Genomic DNA, 19,763 nt, shown 5'->3' on the forward strand with positions numbered 1-19,763 from the left:
GCAGTGTTGCATTTTGGTTCAAAAAACCTAAAAGGATTCGTATCTTTCTACTGCAGAACATTCGGCAATTTCGATTCTTAGCCTCACTCGTAGTTACTGCGACACGCTACGTTGAAAGATATCTCAGTCTGTATGTAGCCTTTACAAGTACCGTAATTTCTTTTCATACAAGATGATTTCAATTTTTTGCTTAATAAAGTTTTGATATGAACAGTAGAAACTTATTTTCTTAATGCTCCATGTAAATTAAGAATGAAAATATACACATTTATTTCACCATCCATGTATGTAAACAGAAAAGTTTCTCACGCTGTCTGTAGGCAATGCAACTGGGGGACATAATTACCGTATTTTCTTGAATACCCCGCGTCCTCGGATAAACCGCGCATCTCACTTTTGAAAAGGGCAAAAAAATTACTTACTTTCTTAATGCTCCATGTAAATTAATGAAATATACATATTTATTTCACCATCCATATATGCAAATAGAAAAGTTTCTCACGTTGTCTATAGGCAATGCAACTGGGGGACATAATTACCGTATTTTCTTGAATACCCCGCGTCCTCGGATAAACCGCGCATCTCACTTTTGAAAAGGGCAAAAAAATTACTTACTTTCTTAATGCTCCATGTAAATTAATGAAATATACATATTTATTTCACCATCCATATATGCAAATAGAAAAGTTTCTCACGCTGTCTATAGGCAATGCAACTGGGGGACATAATTACCGTATTTTCTCGAATACCCCGCGTCCTCGGATAAACCGCACATCTCACTTTTGAAAAGGGCAAAAAAATTACTTACTTTCTTAATGCTCCATGTAAATTAATGAAATATACATATTTATTTCACCATCCATATATGCAAATAGAAAAGTTTCTCACGCTGTCTATAGGCAATGCAATTGGGGGGCATAATTGCCGTATTTTCTCGAATATTTCCTCTGATAAGCAGCGCATCTCACTTTTGAAAGGGGCAAAAAATTACAAAAATAAAACTTAAAACTTTCAAAAAATGTATTCATGACAAATTAAAACATTTAAACACAAATACAGTTTCGTTAATTTTAATATTTTTTGCTACAAGTGAAGTATTACGATCTTATGCCTTTAGTGGATTTTATTTTTCAGAATTGAAAATATAAGACGCAGAGACTTATTACATTTGAACTTGAGTCTGTACATCTACTGCTAATTGCTAATTGAAACGACATTCAACAATGTTAAAAATTGAAATACTCGTGCGGGATGATAATGACATGTGCTACCACATTAGGAGTTCACGGGAGGAAAATTGGACAGTGTTGCCAACTTTATTTTTTACTTGTACATTTCGGAGAAAAAAAGTGCGCAGGGTATCGATAAAAATACGGTGTATTCATCTAGTACAGTGGTCGTCAGAACTCGCTGAAATGGGTAACGAGTAAGGAGTGTATCAGAATATGCACCCTCTTGCAGAAGGGAGAGGGAGAAAGCATACCCGCCTGCAGGCACGGAACAACGCTAGTGCATCTTTTATCCGCGGATAAGAGACGCTAACTCGACGGTGCACTATGCTGATGACCGCTGACCTAGTACATAATTTTCTCTCGCCAGCGTAGCGTCACTTCTTTTTTCATGACGACTCAGTCACTTTTCTGAACAACAACCAGTAGCTTAATATAAGTGACCACAAGATAATTTTAATTTCAGAATCATAGCAGAACGAAGAAAACAATTCAAGAAAAAGTTCATCTGTGAACAAAGATATCCGTCCATTCAGAATGTAACATCTATGTACTATAATCTGCAACTCTGGCTTCTTTGTTCCTGTTACATCACTCTCCTCTAGTTGTAGAATGACCTAGTTCCGAACTGACCTTTATAACAAAGAAAGCTTGTTAAGACCTTCGTTCCACTCGTGGCTTTTCTTATCCAGGTAACAAGATCATTATGCGGGAGGAATACTTCAACTACACTAACAACACGAGGCTACAACAATGTTCCTTTCATATCTGCAGCGATCACATACATACTCCGTTAATAAAGGTGTTTGATGCACTTCCTGAATAATGTGAAAGTGTAATATCAAAACGGATATTAGCCACCGGCGTACCTCTGTCGGCTAAGGCACTTGCCTGCTGATCAGGAGTTGCGCTCGGACGCGGGTTCGATTCCCGCTTGGGCTGATTACCTGGTTGGGTTTTTTCCGAGGTTTCCCCTAATCGTTAGACAAATGTCAGGTAATCTACGGCGAATCCTCGGCCTCATCTCGCCAAATATCATCTCACTATCACCAATTTCATCGACGCTAAATAACCTGGTAGTTGATACAGCGTCTTTAAATAACACAGTAAAAAAACGGGTATTTCGCAACCATGCCAGTTTTTATGCACACATTCATACTACATGCACACACATACATTTATACATGCATGTATAGTGTTGTATCTTGTGGAAATCTAGCTGACTCTAGTTTTAAATTTCCAGAATACAATATTCTTCCGATAAGTGCCTTTTTCGCTTTTTGTTTTGTCTGCTAACATAACCACATGACATGATATTCTTGTTACTCGTTGAAAATAATGAACCTGAATTTGATATTCATTAGAGAACAGAGTTATGGAGTTGAATCTTTGACGGTAGATCATTATTACTATTATTATTATTATTATTATTATTATTATTATTATTATTATTATTATTATTGTTTTAGTGGTTTATTTTACGACGCTTTATCAACTGCTATAGTTATACGAGTCTGAATGATATGAAGGTGATAATACCAGAGAAATGAGTTCAGGGTCCACGCCTAAAGTTACCCAGCATTTGCCCTTAATGGTTTGAGGGAAAACTTCAGGAAACACCTCAACCAGGTAACTTCTTCCAACTAGGGTTTGAATCCGGGCCCGCTCGTTTTATGCTAACCGTTACTCCACAGCGATAGATTTATTGTAATTGTGGTTATTATTATTATTATTATTATTATTATTATTATTATTATTATTATTATTATTATTAACAATATTGTAATATTTAATGTGTTATCAAATTATTCCATTTATTCAGAAGGTGAAAGTAGTTTCAATACAAGACAAGTAAATTTCAATAAATTTAATATGATTTCTGCTTGGGCTAATTATCTGGTAGGATATTTTTCGAGGTTTTCCCAACCGTAAGGCGAATGTCGGATAATCTTGGCGAATCCTCGGCCTCATCTCGCCAGATATTATTTTCCTATCACTAATCCCATCGAGCTAAATAACCTAGTAGTTGATAAAGCGTTGTTAAGTAACCAACTAAAAAAGTAATAATACTATTCACAGTTAATTTTGAAGTCTAGCTAAATTCAAGAAATCGTATGGATAAAAGTAACTTCATAAAACATTGATAGTTCAGCGGTATATGATCAGATTTTCGGAAACAAAAGCCACCAGAATCAGTTTTTGTGTGTGTGCGTGTGCATATGATATTACAGGTAAGACAAGTTATAATACATATAAAATTGAGGAGCATTTTGTTTCATTACAGGTTGTTTCTGCAGTCTCCTGCAAATCCGGACCTTCTGTACATCATCTTCTTCTGCCACACTCAGCTGACAGTGACGCTGCTATTGTGCCTCATATTCGGCAGCAAGGTACAGTCCATCAGTATGATCTGTTTCTGCCTGATGTGTCTCTCGAGATCCCATTTTTTATGTAATTATATTTTAACGTTGGATCTGACTGCATCAATGTAAATAAAACTTATACCTCCCAACTACAATATAAGCAATAGCTTGTATCTTTAAACAGTAATATAGGAAAAAGTCCGTATCTTTCACCACCAATACAGGTAAGAGTCTGTCTCTTCCAACGTCAGTACAGGCAAGAGTCTGTCTCTTTCATTATCAGTATAGACAAGAATCACTCTCTTCTAGTATCAGTATAGGCAATAAACTATCTCTTCCAACGTTAGTATAGACAAAAGTCTGTCTCTTCCAGTATCAGTATAGACGAGAATCACTCTCTTTCAGCATCAGTATAGGCAATAGACTCTCTCTTCCAACGTTAGTATAGACAAGAGTCTGTCTCTTCCAGTATCAGTATAGACAAGAATCACTCTCTTCCAGCATCAGTATTGGCAAGAATCTTTCTCTTTCACCATCAGTATAGGCAGGAGTTTGTCTCTTCCAACGTTAGGATAGGCAAGAGTCTGTCTCTTCCAGCATTAGTATTGACAAGAATCTATTTCACCATCATTATAGACAAGAATTTGTCTGTCACCATCAGTATAAGCAAGGATCTGACTATTCCAGCATCAGTATAGGCAAGTGTCTGTCTTTCCCAACATTACGCAGTATGTCTCTTCCAAAATAAAATACACGCAAAAGTATATCCTTCAACAACAACAATATAAACAAAACTGTTTTTCTTTAAACAAATCCAAAGGCAAAAGCTCATATCGTTTAATAACTATATATACACATTTGTACAATAGTCATATAGGCAAGAGTCTGTATCTTTCAACATCGACATAATTGAATATCTGTTTCTTTCAACAACGATGTAGGCAAGTCTATTTTGCAACAACTGTATAGCCGCAAGCCTGTATCTCTCGAGAACAAATAGCCAAATGGCTAAATCCCTCAAGAACGATATAGCCAAACGACTGTATCTCTCAACAACGATATAGTCAAATGACTATCCCTCAACAACGTCTCTCAACAATAATATAGACAAAAGACTATATCTCTCAACAACGATATAGACAAACGACTATACCTCTCAACAACGATATAGACAGACGACTATATCTCTTAACAACGATATAGATAAACGACTGTTTCTCTCAACAGTGATATAGGAAACGACTGTATCGTTCAACACGGTATCGCCAAACGACTGTATCTCTCAACAACGGTATTACCAAGCGATTGTATCTCTCAAAAACAATATAGACAGATGACTGTTTCAACAGCGATATAGACAAACGACTATATCTCTCAACAGATATATAAAGACAAACGACTATATCTCTCAACAACGGTATCGCCAAACGGCCTTATCTCTTACTAATTTGTTCAGTTCCTGTCGAATAATGAGATTGGTGAAATATATTAGTATTAACATGTGAAGTGATAGTTATTTATTTACCTTCCAAACAATTAAAAGTGATAGTCCCTTTGCAAAAGTACTCATTACTTGTATCTAAATATGTGGCATCTCATTAACTACACCATTAGTTCCTCTGGTGTTACTTTCCCGCATTTCAAAATCAATTATTGGAATTTCAGTATATAAAATACCAATAAAAGTAATAATTTCGTGAAATGTGCGCTAGTTTTTAACTCTAAAGGAACAACCAATTTTAGTTTTTTTGTTTGCTTATTTCTTGATTATCCTGTAGTTCTCATAGTAAAATCAGACAAAATTTTATTATTCATTATTGATTCTTCATTTCTATTTACGGCCTCTCTACATTACTAAATTGCAATTACGCACAACAGATCACGATAAACTTATGATAATATCTTCAAGTCTGCCAAATGTAATGTGAGAGACTATCAGCGAGGAGAAGATCTACAATTGAACCTTTGTAAAGAGAAATGGACATTAATTCTGTACACCCCTTGGAATTAGCAGCCATAATTCATCTAATTCGGAATATGGTTCAAAATTTAAATCCTATGCCAGTTGTACCCAGACATCGTTAACAACGTTTCACGGGCTTACGGACATATTTCTGGAAGCCATCAGCCTTTCCGAAAGACACGAAGTCGTTAATCCTAGTTGAAATCTACTGCCAACGTTGTGCGATTCCAAATCGGCTTGACGGATCAGGAATTATTAATGGCGGTCATTGAAATCGAGAATTATTCATCAATGGAGCACCAATATGGTTTTGCAACACAGATTGCGACTTCATTTGTCTACGTTGTGTGAAATGTTCGCATTATGTGGTCGCCATAGTGATAATAGAGGCAGATTAATGGACGAAATGACGTCATATTTTTGTCTATTACAGAATCGAAACAAGCCAAATGCTATAGTAGTGCTATGGAGCTGATATACTAACGCAGTGGTTCGTAACGTTAGCGGCTCGGAAAGGGAGTTTTGAGTTGCACAGTAAAATCGAAAATTATGTTGCAAAATCACAAACTTTCTCTTCTATGTAATGGATCCTAGTGGGACCATTAGTTCAAGCTATCGCCCCATTTTACATGATCTATAATGAAAAATCTTTTACAGAAAAATATTTTATATTTATGCTATGCACACCTCTATTAAGGCTCGTCTCCACTATTAAACATTTAACAATAACATCTATACTAATAATAAATCCGTAGCCGAAATTTTTCTGGTAATTTTCGATTTTCCAAAAATAATTGATCCTAACATATATAATTAACCATCCTCAAACCGAAAATCGCTTTTTTGAAATTTTTGTTTGTCTGTCTGTCTGTCTGTCTGTCTGTCTGTCTGTCTGTATGTTTGTTACCTTTTCAAGCGATAATGGATGACCGGATTTCGATGAAAATTGGAATATAAATTAAGTTCGTTGTAACTTAGATTTTAGGCTATATGGCATTCAAAATACATTATTTAAAAGGGGGGTTACAAGGGGGCATGAATTAAATCGAAATATCTCGCTTATTATTGATTTTTGTGAAAAATGTTACATAACAAAAAGTTTCTTTAAAAATAATTTGCGGTAAGTTTTATTCCTTGAAAAATTTTGATAGGACTGATATTTAATGAGATAAATGAGTTTTAAAATTAAAATAACTGCCATCTAAGGCCGTATAATGAAATAAAAAACAAATTACTTCGTCTATAAGGGGCCTTGGACAGCAACAATCGAAAGCTATGAAAGATAGCCTGCAGAGAATGTTTCTGTGTTTGTATGAAGTAATAATGTCGGAAGCTAAATTAACCGATTTGTATAATTAATTATTATTTCACCATTGGAAAGTGTAGTTTCTCTAGATGGACATAATGCTATAATGTTATTACAGTAACTTCTGATGTAATATAATGTAATGTAATATAATATATAATGTAATATTAGGGCCTATATAATATAATTTAAGTTATTTGAAGGGTTCAGAACCATAGTGGGCCAAACGCCATTTACTGCATACGTAGAAAGCAAGGGTTAAAATTAAGTTATCATAATTCAATGGAAACCTATAACAAGTAAAATAAAGTATACACATTAAATCTAAATGATGTCAATCTTCATTAAACTATGGTTGCATGTAATAAAAATTAGAAACATGTTAAAGGAATTGTCATTGCACCAATGAGTGGTCTCTGGACCAAAATGATAACATTTTAATTATTTGGATGCAATTTAAATTAAGTAACATATTAAACGATTTATCCTTCTATCAAATACGAATGTTCCCTGGATCAAATGTCCTATTTTAATTATGTAATTACTTTATATTTATTTCTAACGGGTGCAGCGGAGCGCACGGGTACGGCTAGTGTTAAATATAACATGTTGATTTAACATGTATATAGATATTTCAAGTCTCAATTGACGTAACATGTTGACTGAGTATGTTGAAGTTAACACTTTTAACATGTTGGCGTGTTTTCCAGCAGCAATGGAAAACATGTCAAGTCAATTCATTTGCTCGTGCAGCGTCGGTACAGTTCGGCAAAGTTCGTACAGTTTCCATAGCAACAACTAACTTCAGATTTTCTGGCGCGTATCTTGATCATTTTTATACTATCATTGGCCCTTGGTGTTGGCTGTAAGTTGTTCGAAATAATGGAGTGGACGAAAGAAAATACATTAGAATAAAATTAATGCACTGATGGAAAGGCCTTGTTTGTGGGATGTGTCTGCAAAAAAATACAGGGACAAAATAAAGAAGGCCGACCGTTTTAGAGAACAGGAATTATTATTTAACTGTTCTCGAGAACACAATAGAGAGTTTTCGCACTCTCGTCGTACGCTAAACGTTAATACTATGTTGACGTCAGTAATGGTCATATATGGTGATGTATGATGTAAAACTTCGGAAAGAATAATTATACGATATTACTCGCTCCTTTAACATCTATCATGTCGTAGGTCCTATGATAGTCAATCAATCGCGCTGTAATTTTTTGAGATGAAATGGCTGTTGTTAAATTGTGTCTTTCTCTGATGTAACAGGAAGTATTTTTTGCACCACTATATTCAAATTGTGTTCTGACATTCTCAACAAATTTTTGAATCCAGATCGATCTTGAACTTTCAGGTAGTTTAGAATGTCTTCTGCATAGTGTCTTTTACTAAGATATTGCCGCACCCACATTCTCATTTTCTTCCTTTTTTCAAGGCCTTGTAGCAGGCAATAGCGGCAATTACAAAAATCAAGTCATCATCTGAGTCCATTGTCCAAGATTTGAAAATAAGACACTACCTACATTAAAATCTCATAGACTCTTTATTGTAGACTACGCAAAGAAAGTAAAGTTTAACATGTTTAACAGTGTGGACAAAGTGTTAAATGAAATTATCATTAACATTTTCAATCAACATGTTGGGATGTTAACGGTAAACAATTTAACATTTAACATGTTGTTAAATGTTAAAGAATGGAGGATGCTGCACTTGGGCAGAACAATATGAATGAATTTGCACCTTCTGCTAGTATAAGTTCAGTGAAATTCAAATTTATAATTTCTACATACTGTAATTTTCACAATTATTCTTATTTAATTTTTGTTTTGTGCTGGAATTTGGTATAGTGGTTAGACAATATTTCTAAATTAATAAACAATTTTTAGGGCCCAAGAAACTTTTAGGGTATCATCATACGGTTTTCAGGTAGTGTTTTCCCTCACATTTCTGCGTACGGTCCACCATTACCCTTTATTACGTTCAATCTCATATCCTAATATATTTCTGCTATCGTCTATATCTCCCCATATCTTCCAATTACATAAAGTTAAACCCTATTTCAGTCTATTTCTACCTCTATCCTTTCTAATGTAAAGTATTTTCAGCTCTTTACCTTCTTTATCTTCCCTCAGTCCCATTCCCGAATACTATGAAATACTGTCTACCTTTCTCTTATATAGAAACATTCTCGTCTACAATATACTCATCCATCTCTACTACTATCATTGTCATCTTTCATTACTGTTATCCCTAATTTTCTGTTTATCTTCAAACCCTTTTTATCTCTGTCTAGTATTCACTAATATTTTCTACTTTCTCATCTACATTATCGTATTATATTATTTGTCTCATTTACTGTTCAATGTTCGTAATACATCCTTGCTATTACTTGTTCAAGTCACTTATCACTTTTTCACTTTATTGGATAAATTTTACTGTTCACTCTCACTACTTGCACTCACTTTCTACCTCCTCACTTCCCATATTCTTCCTCTCTCAATTACATGCAACATTAAGGGTAATTATATTTTTTAATTGGGTTTTTTTTAATTTGTACAAGGAAAAATCTGTTTCCCTGGTACCTTGTACAGTTTTGATGTTTTTGTACAGTTAATGTTTATTTCTGTTTTATTCATAATGTTTGTTAACAAATCCTGCCCTTGCCATATGAAAATAAAAACAAGAAATATGTTTTTGTAGTTTTTATCATGAATTGTAAAATTATTTTTACATAAAGAATTGTTAATGAAAATAGAACTCGAAATGACAAAACAGTGCTAAAGGTAGTTTTTGTTTCCCAGACTGATAATGAAAATGAAAATGAAAATTTTCATAAACTTATCAAAAAAAAAATGTGAAATTTATGATAGAAATGGATTTGGAAAATTTAAGTTACGAGAAATGTGCGAAAAACTTATCAACTATATTTAATTGGCCACGTCAATTGATACAGTCTTGAAAAGTATTGGAGATACTATTTAAAAATATATATTTCACCATGCTAATGAGTAAAGTGCATTCAACAGAATCAAAAGAAAACAATTTTTTCAGCATCTTAAGGTTTATATAATATTGTAACGAACATTGGAGATAGGGTACACCCCAATTTTGTAATCACTTTCGGATAAATCCGGCATCATACTCCGTGAATAACTAATAATTAGATTACATCGGCAAAATTAAGGATCTGTCTTATTAAAATCGCTTAATCACACACTTGCTTCTTTGGACTGCATTTTTTGCAGGTGACGAAAACTTGGCACCTCACGTTGTTCTTGGCTTTTTTTCGCCTCACCTGTTATGTGCTGTACAGTACACCTTTAAAATGTATGATATAAAATTTCTCCAAAAACTGTGACTTCCATGCTACAAACCTGGGACGAATTTCCGAGCGAATTTTGTAACGGTACCAATTTGCGTTGTGACAAATTGTTCGGGACGAATTGTCGCGGTACAAACTGTCAGAGACATATTTACGTATGCCAATACTACAGGCTTCAGCTGAGATTTGGCAACATCAATTACTGAAACTCGAACGCTTGAAGTGCAAGTAGTTATGCATGTGGTGCACCAGCCTCCTGGCTTGACTTTTCAGGACTTCTCTCTTTGAATTTCCTTCCCGCATATTTTAATCACTATACTATTGCTATGAATCTACACAACTTAAACTCTAATTCCATAACTTAGCACTAAAACTATAATTATAGAAGCAATAAAACAAATAAATATAGCTACCATAAGAGAAACTTTCCACTGCAACGGAACAAGCTCTACTGAATTTGATTGGTTCTTAGAAGAACTTCTATGGCGCATTTCTGGCTACCCGCTTTCCTACTTGGCGACTAGTATAGTTCTTGTGACTAAGTTCTCTATTGTTTCATCTCGGAGTCTTGTGAACCAGGCTTAAAAGCCCTCCTAACAGAAACCGCATCCTCTCAACTACATTCGGTATGATTCTTAACTTCTAGTATATATAAATTCGAGTTCTTATGACTAGAGCCCGGAATTTTAGGTGCTAGATGTTAAGAATGACGCTAAGTATAGATTAATAGATGTAGTGCCCGTGAGGAGGGTTTTAAGCCTAGTTCACAAGAGTCCGATATGTAATAATAGACAAAAAAGTGGCAAGGATTGGGCAATGGAGCTTGTAAATGGTGCGGTAGTTTATAAGTGGTGGTTAAGAGGATTAAAGACCTTTAACGGTACCAAGGAAAAATACTGAATGACAAGAATGACATCTCAAAGAAGTGAGGGCATGGCTTCTATATTTATAAACTACAGCGAGGAATAATATCAACATTTAGCACCTAGAATTCCGGGCTCTACTTATGACAAATACCTTTACCTCTACCATTAGTACTAATAATACTGCTACTATCACAATTATTATCGCCAGTTCTGTCATTATTATTGCCAACAACATCAACATTTTCGCAATTAACACTATTACTACCTACTGCTATCACAACCGCTTGTAACATTTTTATTACCAACACCTTCGCCCTTTCCACCATCACTGTTACTACTACTGCTGCTGCTACGAGTCTACTACTACTACTACTACTACTACTATTACTGTCACCAATTCTGTCAGTACTATTACTAACACCATTACCATTACCACTACCGTTACTACTACTACTACTACTACTACTACTACTACTACTACTACTACTACTACTACTGCTGCTGTTACTACTACGCGTACTGATTCCCAAACAAGATTTTGAAGTTACACGTCCGCGACAAGAGGAAATGTGCTCGTGACCCACGCTATTGCTGCGGACCTTGAGACAGCTTGGATACCCCAAGCCATGCACGTACAGAGGGCGTCCCCAGGCAATGAGCTTGCGATCTTGTGGGAGATTGAAAGTTGAATAGAGGTGGAGTCTGTGAGAATACAAAAAATCAGCTTGTGAAGTCAGTGGTGGCTTCTTATGCCAGAAGGAGATCAGTAGTAACGATAGAGACAATGTTATTATCTGTCACCACTCATCGTGTCTATTGAGGCTTCGGCTAGGTAGATTAACTTGTTATTGAATATGAGAGTTTTACGTTAAATCGGATTTTAGAGTAAGTTCAAAGCATCCTGTAAGTTCGGGATTATATTTAATTTCTAATTGTTAATGTTTTGCCAAATATAAATACAATTCATTCATTAGTTCACTTATTCATTCCCTTACTCCCTACTTATTTTTCGCAATTCATTTTATATCTTTCTCACTTTTATTTTTATTTATTTTTGTTACTTTCCCTTCATTTTTTAATACTTTTAAACTTCTTTTTCCCTCCGTTAATGTTCTTTTAAAGAGCTATTTTTATATTCCTCTTTTGGTGAATTCTTAGTTACTAGTGTATGCACGTTGTTTATCTTAGTATCGATACTTTTGTCCTTTTTTCATCTTGCTCCATTTCAGAATTCTTATTTCAAATGTATCTTTCTGAATTTAGTTCTTACCTTCTTTTTTCTCTTCTTCTTTCCCTTGAAAATGTTTTTCTTTGCTCCCATATTACTTTGTTTCTTCCGGAAATCCTTCGTTTCTTTTGCAGATACGTCTCTTCTTTTGGTGATACTTCGCTTCTTGCTGTGGAGATACTTCGCTTCTTGCTTTGGAGATACTTCGCTTCTACCTTTGCAGATACTTCGCTTATTTCTTTGGAGATACTTCGCTTCTTCCTTTGGAGATACTTCGCTTCTTGCTTTGGAGATACTTCACTTCTTTCTTTGGAGATACTTCGATTCTTCCTTTGGAGACACGATATTTCCTTTGAAGATACATCGCTTGTTCATTTGGAGATAGTTTTTTTTCTTTCTTTCGATATACTTCGTTTCTTTCTTTGGGGGTACTTCGTCTTTTCCCTTGAAGATACTTTGCTTATTCCTTTGGAGATACTTCGCTTGTACCTTTGGAGATGGTTCTTCTCTTCTTTTGGAGATGGTTCTTCTCTTCTTTTGGAGATGGTTCTTCTCTTCCTTTGGAGATACTTTATCTCTTCCTTTGGTGATTCATTTCTTTGGTGTACATCGTTTCTTTCTTATGTGATAAATCCTGTCTTTCTTGGATGATGCTTCTTTCCTTCCTTGGATGTTACTTTCTTTACAGTTGCTTCTCTTCTTTCTCTGCAATTGCCTCTCTTCTTCCTTTGCAGTGACTTCATTTCTTCCTCTACAGTCAGCTTCTCTTCTTTTTCTCTGCAGTTTCCACTTCTGTTAGCTTCGCTTCTTCATCTGATGTTAGCTTCCCTTCTTCCTCTGATGTTAGCTTCGCTTCTTCCTCTGATGTTAGCTTCGCTTCTTCCCTGCTGTTAGCTTCGCTTCTTCCTCTGCTGTTAATTTCGTTTCCTTCCTTCTCGCTTTGCTTTGTTACATTCATTGCTCCTCTCTCTTTTCATTATTTCTTCCTTCCTCTTTCTTTTCTCCCATTCTGTTATTTCTTTATTGAGTATTCATTTTCTTTCTTCTTCTTTTTATATATTTTCTTTCATTTCTATTAGTTGTATTCTCTTGTCTCACTTTGTTTTATCTTGTTTCTTCCTCTCTTACTCATTCTTTCTTCCCACGTTTTTTTTTTTTTCTGAAGTTGATGTACATCATCGTTTTGCCTCAAGCTTCATTGCTTCACTTCACTTTCACTCTATTGTGCTCATTATTCAGTACGCTCAACGCTTTTACTTGCAGGCTTACATGGTGTTTAAAGGCCACGGGAAGTCCGAGGAGAGTTCCAGCGTGATTCCCAAGCCCCAGGCAGCCAAGTTTCTCTCGAAGCCCACAAGGTCCGGCAACTCGCAGTACGCCCCTTCTACTAACTCGTCCACGGCAGGCATGCAGGAGTACGCCAAGCTCACCGAAGTAGACGTTCAGGTAATTGTAGCACCAGTAACACTTTAACTCAAAATACTATTTTAGCTCATTAAGAAAATATGTAAATCCCTTAAAACGCTTTCCTTCCTTCCACAGGAAGAAAAGCCGAATTTCATATTCTTCATTAATGATATGTGACAAGATAAGGAGATGGGGAAATAAAATTAATACAATGGTCTGAATATCAACATGTGTGCCGAAATTGAAGCAATTACTGAAATATGAGTTAGTGTCAAATATCTATATGGATCAATTTTATTATAATTTTTCCTAATAACAGAAAACGTAGCTCTGATCATTGCATGCCACATGCATTATTATTTGTACCTGGTGTAAAGTACCGATATTGCCTTCGATCAATAACGTTTTCCACAACATTCATTTTATGCTCATATTCAAACAGGTTTTTGCAACTAAATATGAGTCATCCTAGTCTTCAGTTTTGGTTTTGACTATCCAATATTGCAGTTCGAACATGTAACTTATCAGTAGACTTCGTGGAATTGCCACGAGAATCGCAAGGTTTACTGCGCACGCGGTATAGACTGTATGAGAAGGGGAGCGTGCAAAGGATGGAGTATGTCTCTAATGTAAACACTGAGCAGTATACTGCGGTTACAATAAAACCTGTACCCTGCATTCAAGAAATATAATGAATGATCATTGAAGTAGGAAATGTCTAAATACACAATTATTTTATAGTGAGATATATTAACTCTTAAAATTTAATGTAAGATACTCACATCATCCTTGAATATGTGCATTGCAGTGAAGAATTACGTACATTTTGAGCGACTGTAAAGTAACCTCATCCGATGGTCACTTAAACAGTTTTTATTTTGGGAAAATGTACGTTCAACATCACACGATGTAATACGTAGGCCTACATATTTGAAGAACGGAAAGTCACTACTTTTTAGTACACCAACTTCAGACGTCTTGTCGTGACCTGATAGTACATCATTTATAATACGAAGTTGTGAATAGGCAGAATTTTTAGCAATAATGTTTCTCAACTCACATTTCATTTTTTCTGAAATTAGTTAATTGTTATTTTGGATAACGGTTTGTGATACTTTATCCACTATATTAAGGGCTTCTGAGAGTTGTAGTTTAGACGATTCTAACAGGGTGATGCTTTTGGACACGATTTTAAAATTAGAGTCAGTGAACCCAATATCTTCCAATAGCTGTTCAGAAGGCAATGATTTTACAGCTGCAACAGCGGAACTGTCTGTGCTATCCAATGCATCAATTAACTCCATTGTTTTACTGTAATGTTCTGCATAATTCTTGTCTGCACTGAACAAATGTTAAGCTTTGACTATTCCAACCACAGTAATGCAAAAACAAGTGCTTACATAGGTATACATTAGCTGTAGCTGCTCTATCTATTTGGACCGGTCACAACTCTTAACATGAACTGCTTATACTACGAGACCGGGCGGTCGCTCACCTCCTCTATACTACCGTACATCGGCAACCTGATAGCATGCTGCGTGTGGCAATTCAACGAAGTCTAATTATCAGTCTTCCTAGCTAACTGTCTAGAAGTTAATTTTTCTGGAAATGATGAACAATTCCCGTCACTTTTTTTTTACAATGTGCCTGTTGGTACAAACAGTTTCTGTCGAATGACTTACGTTACACACATTTTATTTTACAAATGAAGAGTCCAGAGGAAGAACACGTTTAGTCACATTTTGTAATTTTTTTCAGGAGAGCGTTTACAGACTTGTAGAATGACAGTTTCTTCCCTTGTAAGCCTTTCCTTAATATGCTTAAAATGTGGAACCAAGTGAATTTTTCCCCTGTATAATTAGGGAATCTTGAAGAACTTAGCTTTAACTCCCAGATTCAATTAAAATATAAAAATTACTAAATTTGGACTAAACGTGTTTTTCCTCTGGACTCTTAAAATGTTTTCGCCATACTAACGGCATCGTCGGGTAACAAAACACTGTTTCATAATTTAAAACATTTAAGGAATAAAATTATCTGAAAATAAAATATTAAATTGCATCAAAAACCAATACTTTATCATTAATATTCATTTATAGCATTCGATTATTCTTAGTTAGAATACTTCATATTAACAAACATCTTCATGTCATAAACTAAAAGCAATCAAATAATTTTATATATCATATACCAAGTGTTTCAGACAACCCGTATCAGCCTCGAAAACTATATGATGCTGGTTGTTCATAAAAAAAAAATTCGATAACCGAAATCTATGTAAAGAATCGATTGTTAGTAGTAACATTTCCCGTAACCTTCGACGATTTTTCAACGCTGGTATTCCAACTGACGTCCAGTGATACTTTAACACTTTATGTGTACAATCTTCATTACTGCCATTTTATATTTTTTACATATTGCTTTCTATTTGAAAGTCTAAGCATATTTTAACATCCTTAAGCAACCTTACAGACTTTCTGCTCTGTAAGGGATAGATCTATATAAAAATGTTTAACATTCTCTATTACTAATTTAATCGTGATTTTTATTCCAGTGATCAACTGAAAATATTTTGGAGACACTGTTTAAAACTCTTTTCAGTGTGTCCTATTACATCGAATGTCTTGTCTGGATATATTTAAATACATGTTTAGGTAATCTCTCCACGGAGTTTTAAATTATAGTGGATTTATATAAATATTTTTAGATCCGGTGTAATCCCCTCACCGTATTTTCAATTGCAATGGATGTCCATATAAATTTTCAACATGTCGAAATAATTTCGTAACTGTGATATCATTGCAATATATGTCTAGGAATATTTGAAACACTCTGTATAGATAATCCCTCCACAGTGGTTTCTTGTTTGTTTCCGCTAATCACGACCCCACGCTGCAGTATTCCTTCTTCTGTTTATGAGTTTGCTTTCGTCTCTTCCTCCCCCTTTAATCTGGTGTTTCCATTCTCACGATTCCGTGCGTTGAATCCCTAATGCAATTTGACGTCCTTACATTGTTCTTTTCGCAGAATAGACTCCGCTACATATTTCGTGACCGAATGTGGAAATTGATTCTTGGGCAATAAAGTTTCCAATTTCGACACAAAGCACTTATCACACACAACACTCACCATCACCCTGACCCTCTTTTGTTTTCTTCTGCGATTCATTTTTTTATGTTATATATTTTATCTTCTATTTTTTATTCCTTAGTGTCCTGACTTTGCTTTCAGTCTTTTCTTTATACTTTTACCTTTGTTTTTTTTTCTATTTCATTCTGTATTGTCATCATTTTTTTCTTTTTGCTCTTCTTTCTGTTCTTTTTTCTTCGTATTTAATTTATCTTATTCTCTTTCTATTTTCTTTTTTCCTTCCACATCTTTTATTATTATTAACTTATTATTATTATTATTATTATTATTATTATTATTACTATTATTACTATTATTATTATTATTACTGATTATTATTATTATTACTACTACTACTACTACCACCACCACTGTGAGCAAAGATTGATTCAAAATGTTTTGTCTTAAGGTAACTTTTACAGATGTATGAAGCTGTATTATATTACTGTTTTCAGATTTAAATTATTGCACTCTTCTTCCTTTATTGTAGGAGAGACTCGGCTAATTCCGCAATATTAAGAAGTAAATCTGTCATATTTGTATCAAAATGTTTATTGAAAAATATTATCTAGGTATGTAGACATGGACGAAACTTTTCATTACCAAATGAGATAGAGAGACCCATTAAAATGGAAATATATTTAGTTGTACATACATTACAGTTATAAAAGAACAACTCTGGTAATTCCGCAACAGTGCGAATAAATCCGCCATAGGACTTGGCTAATTCCGAAGTCGTAAATAATTATGAAAGTAACATAAAAGGAACAATTTATATGTAACAATGCTCACTTTCTTCACAGCTGTGTAGCAAAATACGAAAAACAGCCAACTTCCAGTGTTTCACTGTATTGCCGACAGAGGTGTCGACGAATATCCTAGATTTTTTTCTATAATACTGCACAGGACATCCCTTATGTTGACAGCCTCTCAAAACTTACGTTCACGCTATTGTAAAGCCGCAGTAAAATCATATATGCACTACTGCGGAATTACCCGTACTGCGGAATTAGCCGAGTTTCTCCTATTTTCTCTCTGTCAAGTTCTTCGTTTATTTCAATCTTTTTTCCCCTTTCTTCTTGCCTCCCTTATCACTCCGCATTCGTCCTTCATTTTTTTTACTCTCTATCTTACTTCATTCATTACTTTAATTCTCCCTTGCTTCTTTCTTTCTTTCTTTCTTCCTTTCCTTCTTACTAAATTCTTCCTTTTTATGTCAGATTACTGTTTCATTTCTGTCGTATACAGTCCGTGTAACAAAGTACTGTTACCTAGCTGTAAGTTATGAATGGTGCAGGTATTTAGGGTTCTTCTGCCGATATTTTAATTTATCTTGTTACGTATTGTGAATGTCATCTGTATTTTAAAGACTTGTATAAGAGAACTTGCTAATGTGTAATATTTTGATTTGTCTCTCAAACATCAAATTCCATGTTGTATTGCTTCCAATTTCACAGCATTACTCCAAGGATAAGAGAAATTTGATAGTAATTGTTATGCCCACAGGAGGAGTTCCAGCGCTTATACACGCAGCTAGAACAGCTGAAGGAGAAGAACATGCGCTTGGGCAACAGACATCTTGCTGCAAAAATCTCGGCGATGCAGGAAGCGGCCAAGCAGAACTACAACGTGAGTGTTGTCGAGGAAGACGCACCCAGTAAAGATCACTTGAAACTGAACAACGTGCTGGCCGTCGTCACCGACAAGATCGTGTGTGCCACCGTCACGACAGAGGAAACGGCGGCACGCCCCCCTGCGGTGGAGAAGGCGAGAAGTCCCCTGGTGTCCAGCCCCGATTCGGAGACACCCTTGCGCCACTCCCCGACGGCACATCGCATCGGCGCTGCCAACCTCAGCAAACCGCTTAATGACTCTGGAGGTCCTAGTCTGGAATCGGGAGGCAGGGCCCTCAAAGACTCCTCTGTGACTCCGACAAGCGACAGACAGACCCGCGGTCATAAAGAGGATCTCAGCGATTCAGGAGTGAGGTTAGTGGACCTTGAAATGGCAAGTACTTGTAAGAAAAATGCCACAGATGGCGCAAGTGGCACGCGTGGTAAGAGGCGGGGTAATGCTGGGAAGTCTAGGAACAGTAGTAGTAGTGGTGGCGGTAGTAGTAGTGGGAGTAAGAAGAAAAGTAGAACATCTAGTGAAGGTGATGGTGACAAAAGGAGACTAACGGAGACGAAGTCGGGTGATAGTGGTGGACAGTCGAAAAGTGAAGGCGTTGACAATGGCCAGCACGAAACGAAACCAGCCAATAGTCAGTCATCTTCCGAAGGTGCTAGCCCAAGTAATACCGGAAGCAATAATAGAAATTTAAAATCAGGCCACGCAAGAACACATGCCATTGTTATAAATTTGGATGATAAGAACCGTTTCACGGAAGAAGTGACTGTGTAAATTTTATAATCGACAGATTTTGTCTGTATTCGTTGATGAGGAGGAATTTTTAACTCCATAATTTTTGGACCAATTATTTTAACAATTGCATTAGAGAAGACAATTATTTCTTCCCAATTTTAAAAATAATATCACCGAACTTATAAAAGACTGTCGTGTCAACAACAGTGATCGTTTTGTACTTAATGTTATGTACAGTATATGTAATAAGAATTTGACACGCAACATTTAAAATATTTTACTCTGAAAAGAAGGCTGTGTCTGCCTCAATACTTTTGTTTCCTTGGAAGCTGTATTGGAGGAGAGTTTTTACTCATAATTTAAATAGTCTATAAGTATCAATTACGAATTATAACGTCTAAAGAAGACAGAATAGTAGTGTTACAAATTATCTGAGAAAATATGTCAATGCTCATAACGGCCCTGTCTCGATAAAAAAAACAATAAAAAGGGTCGAAAAAAGCCATCAGTAATAATTACATTTGGCAGTTATGTAAAGAACTTGATCTTTGCAAGTATTGTTATTTCCGAATTGCAGTAAAGG

General features: G+C 35.4%; 1 protein-coding gene across 1 annotated transcript in view; it reads left to right on the top strand.

Moving 5' to 3' along the window:
* Nucleotides 1-19,430, top strand: part of LOC138699847 (probable G-protein coupled receptor CG31760) — an 856,195-nt gene extending 836,765 nt beyond the window's left edge. The window contains exons 9-11 of the mRNA XM_069826037.1: nucleotides 3,514-3,619; nucleotides 13,544-13,726; nucleotides 18,323-19,430. Coding sequence (XP_069682138.1) covers nucleotides 3,514-3,619; nucleotides 13,544-13,726; nucleotides 18,323-19,219 — 1,186 coding nt within the window. The 3' untranslated portion in view covers nucleotides 19,220-19,430. The remainder of the gene's footprint in view (nucleotides 1-3,513; nucleotides 3,620-13,543; nucleotides 13,727-18,322) is intronic.
* The last annotated feature ends 333 nt before the right edge of the window (nucleotides 19,431-19,763 follow it).

The sequence above is a fragment of the Periplaneta americana genome, chromosome 5 (assembly GCF_040183065.1).
Source record: "Periplaneta americana isolate PAMFEO1 chromosome 5, P.americana_PAMFEO1_priV1, whole genome shotgun sequence".
NCBI classification, from domain to species: Eukaryota; Metazoa; Arthropoda; class Insecta; order Blattodea; family Blattidae; genus Periplaneta; species Periplaneta americana.